The sequence below is a fragment of the Trachemys scripta genome, chromosome 4, assembly GCF_013100865.1.
Source record: "Trachemys scripta elegans isolate TJP31775 chromosome 4, CAS_Tse_1.0, whole genome shotgun sequence".
Lineage (NCBI taxonomy): Eukaryota > Metazoa > Chordata > Testudines > Emydidae > Trachemys > Trachemys scripta.
Window position 1 is genome coordinate 140,345,394 of NC_048301.1, and position 4,266 is coordinate 140,349,659.

A 4,266-nucleotide genomic window follows, 5' to 3' on the forward strand; every position below is an offset into this window, starting at 1 on the left:
CTCCTTTGCTCTTAAGCAAAGGGAGCTGCCATGGGATAAGAGAGAAGATGCTCTCGTGGGTCGGGAACTGGTTAAAAGGCAGGGAACGAAGGGTAGGAATAAATGGTCCATTTTCAGCATGGATAGTGGGGTTCCCCAGGGGTCTGTGCTGGGCCCAGTCCTATTTAACTTATTCATTAATGAGCTGGAAANCTTCTTCAGATGCATCTGAAGAAGTGAGGTTTTTACCCACGAAAGCTTATGTCCAAATAAATCTGTTAGTCTTTAAGGTGCCACCGGACTCCTTGTTGTTTTTACTCAATATGCAGCAGCAGTCGAAGAAGCGAACAGAATGTCAGGAATCGTTAGGAAAGGGATAGAGAATAGGACAAAATGTGACAACTGGGGAAGACATCTTGTTTTATGGAAGTTCATGATTTTTAAGCCAGGCTCAGGAGTTTGGGGGCCTGATCCCTGACCTCTGAACACACACACACACACACATACAGTTTCCTCATCTGTAAAATGGGGCTAATGATACGTCCTTCCTTTGAAAAGTGTAACAAATCTTGTACGAAGTGTGTCAAGTGAGGTGTCTATGGAGAGGGGATGATTTGCTGGTTAGGATTATGCTCTCTGTAGGCATGTGTCATTTTTGTATTTGAAGTTATGAGCATTGGCCCTATACCTGCATTTCAAAAATGTTTGCTCCTGAGGTAACGCCCACAAGGTATTTAGCCAGCACCTCTTGAAGAGACTATTCAAGTTAAGTGGCCCATCAAGGAACACTTAACTCGCAATGGACCATGGGAGACGCCCGTCTACACTGAATGCACTTTCTTGTGATGGCCTGTAGCAGGGTGCCACCCACTCCTGCCCTGAGGGGTTTAAATAGGGTTACCATACGTCCGGATTTCCCCGGACATGTCTGGCTTTTTGGTGCTCAAATCCCCGTCTGGGGGGAATTGCCAAAAAGCCGAACATGTCCAGGGAAATAGGGAGGCATAAGCCAGGGTCCGCCCGGCCCCAGCACGACCCGCCGGGTCCGCAGCGCAGCCCAGCCGCCCGGCTATCTCGTAGTGAGCTCGGGCTGGGGGGGGGGGTCACAGCTGCAGAAGGCGGCGGAGGGGCTGCTGCAACAGGAGGTCGGGCGGACCGCGCGCCCCAGCCGAGCCCGGAGGACCACGGGGAGGCCGGGCCCAGACAGCGGCTCAGGCTTCCCTCACGGGCTGGCCCCCCCGGCCACTGGGGGACCCTTCCTGCAGCCCCGTCACCCCACGCGGCAGGAAGGAGGCTGCGGCGCGGGGCAGGGAGTGCGGCGTGTGCCGGGGCTGCAGGGACCCGCGCCGCCCCGGTCGCCGCTGAGCATCCGAAGCCCCCGCCAGGCAGAGGCTGCCGGGGGAGCGGGGCAGGCGGGGGGGTTCAGGGGCTGCAGGGGTGGGGGGGTGCAGGGGCTGCAGGGCGAGGAGGAGCAGGGGGCACAGAGGCTGCAGGGCGAGTGGGGAGCAGGGAAGCACTTAGCAACCCCCAATCAAGATCAGAGCGGGAGGGAGGAGGGGGAATGTGGGGTGCTCAGAGGAGGGGGCAGAGCTGGGGCAGGGACTTTGGGGAAGGGGTTGGAATGGGGGCGGGGAAGGGGCGGAGTTGGGGCAGGGACTTTGGGGAAGGGGTTGGAATGGGGGCGGGGTTGGGGCGGGGCCGGGGTGGGGAAGGGGCGGAGTTGGGGCAGGGACTTTGGGGAAGGGGTTGGAATGGGGGCGGGGTTGGGGCGGGGCCAGGGCTCCCGTGGAGCGTCCTCTTTTTTCAGTGTTGAAATATGGTCACCCTGGTTTCGAGCCAGCCCTGGGGAGGCCTGTGGCAGGGAAAGCAGCTAACAGGCTGGTGGGGGAAGCGGCCGCTGCTGGCCCTATGTGAGAGGCTGCAGCCAGAAGCCCTGCCCTCCGCGTCTCTCCCGCTCCTCCCGGCTCAGCATGAACGACAGACACTGAACTGATACACGCTGAATGCTGGGAATTAAGTTGTTGATGTTCGAGGCAAAACCTCCGAATGCCTCACGTAAGTCAGAGGAACGCGCTCGAGGCTCTCCTGGTAGCAGGGACGATCTGCTTAATGAACATTGCTGTCAGCTAATGGGCACCGCTGGGGAATGATATGAACAGCCGGCATCCCGGGGCCTGGGGGGCAGCGAACAAGGAGCCGGCAGAAGAGAGAAAAACTGTTGTCAGCCACGAGCACGTTGATTCAGAGAGATCCCTTCAAGTGGAGTTTGAAAAGCAAATTAAGAAGGAGCTCATGGAGGAATGGCAGGAAATCGAGGGGAAAAGGTTCCATGAGATATGCCCAGGAACCGCCCCAAGGGGGTATTGCTATGGAAACCATAGAGGTGTTAAAGGGTTCGACTTTTCGCTGAGATACCTAGTAAGAGCGTCAGGAAAACGGGACCCTCTTGGAACGAAAAGCGACAACGCCATTCTTTGTAAGTACCCGGAAAGGAGACAGATTTGAATTGTTGAATTAGCTGCGGTGCGCGGTGCTTGGCGGCCAGAGACGCCGAAAACACAAGACGAGGAGACGAGGGGTGATTGAGGACATGAGGTGAGGCCCTGGAGCAAGAGGCCAGGTGCTCAGAAGGTTGCCCTGGACTTGGGACCCAGAGCCAGCAAGCGGAGCCGGCTGTGAAGGGTGAGCTGTGGAACCAGTTGTGTTTGTTTTGCTTACGTCTGGGTAATACACCTGTGTACGGGAGACTGGGCCGGCCAGTGTGTGCTTGGAAGCTGGGGAGAAGCCGGGCCCCGGGCGAAATATTCCTGTTTCCAGATCGCTGCGCGTGACGCAGGGCGGAGATTGTCCTTAATACCCCTCCAGGGGAAGATTTCGCACCTGGCTCCTTGAGACATTTCCCTGATGACGTTCTCATTGCACTAAATAAGCGTGTTCAGACTCCCAGGCCTGCCTTCGTTTACAAAGATTAAGCTCGACTTGAGCTCAGCGCCCAGGTATAAACAGCCCCCGCGCTCCACCCCAGAGGTGGCCGCATCTGAGCACCGCGCAAGGCGTACCTGGCTAAACTGCCCCGTGCTCCGCCCCAGAGGTGGCCGCATCTGAGCACCGCGCAAGGCATACCTGGCTAAACAGCCCCCGTGCTCCGCCCCAGAGGTGGCCGCATCTGAGCACCGCGCAAGGCGTACCTGGCTAAACAGCCCCCGTGCTTCGCCCTGTGCTGGGGCAGGGATCCAGGTAGAAACAGCCCCCGGGCCAAACCCAAATGTAAGCAGAGACCTCGTGTTCTGGATGAAAATGGAGAGCAGAAATTGATGCTTTATTATTTTAATGAGCGCATCAGTAAATCAAGCAATCTGGCTCTAATTAATCAGCCACTGATCACAGCCAGTGAATGGCTCCACGGTGCCACGTGGAGAGTTGCAGGCTGAGGTATGTTAACCAGGGGAACGCTCTGCTACAGGATTTTGCTGGAATGGATGGGCTCCATTAGCCAGAGGAATTCCCCACCTCTGGGATCTGGGCATAGGATTTTAACGCCGGCAAGGTGGACTGATCCCAGTGCATCCCGATGCCCGTGATGCCCGCCCCATTGTGGTGGCCGGTGATGAAGGCCAGGACGTTGCCCTGCTCCAGGGGGAAGGCGTTGAAGCTCTCCCCGGCCGGCTGGCCGAAGAAGAAGGTGCGTCTGTAGTTGGTGAAGAAGATGAGCTGGTAGATGTAGGTGGAGTGTTTCCCGGAGATCTGTGTGATTTCCTCTCCATGGAACAGGGTCACCTCGTGATGTTTGCCTTCCTCATAGCCATAAGTTTTGCTCCATGTGCCAGCAAATTGGAACTGGAGGCTGGGGGGAGATGAGAGGGTACAATCAGCCCCCCCTCAAAATATGGGTAGAACCCCAAAAACCCCCATCCATTTCCCTGTCCACTGAGCCCCGCTTCCGTTCCTCCATCCCTTGTGTCTGCCTCTGATTCCCCATCCCCCCACTCTGCTCCCCAAATCCCAGACCTCCCCCCTCTCCTCCATACCCCCCTGTGCCTCCCGCCGCCCTCTGATCCCCCAGGCCCGGGACTCACGCTTTGATGTAGCCGCTGGGCTGTTCCCAGACCCGGAAGGCCGTGATGGGGCCCCAGAAGTGGTCTCCGGAATAAGAGAACGAGGTCCCCGCAGCCGAGCCGAACTCCCCGGAATAGGAGAATCGGGCCTGGGCTGGAACGAGGGAACGAGAGAATAGAACTGGTGCAGCTGGGATCAGAGATTGGCTCATACAGGGGATGAGTGGGGGGG

At 57.7% G+C, this 4,266-nt stretch overlaps 1 protein-coding gene across 1 annotated transcript in view; it reads right to left on the reverse strand.

The window, feature by feature from the left end:
- Positions 1–3,152: 3,152 nt before the first annotated feature.
- LOC117876309 (zymogen granule membrane protein 16-like) overlaps positions 3,153–4,266 on the reverse strand; it is a 3,399-nt gene continuing 2,285 nt past the window's right edge. Inside the window, exons 3-4 of the mRNA XM_034768337.1 lie at positions 4,056–4,188; positions 3,153–3,823 (exon numbers count right to left, since the gene is read on the reverse strand). Coding sequence (XP_034624228.1) covers positions 3,469–3,823; positions 4,056–4,188 — 488 coding nt within the window. The 3' untranslated portion in view covers positions 3,153–3,468. The remainder of the gene's footprint in view (positions 3,824–4,055; positions 4,189–4,266) is intronic.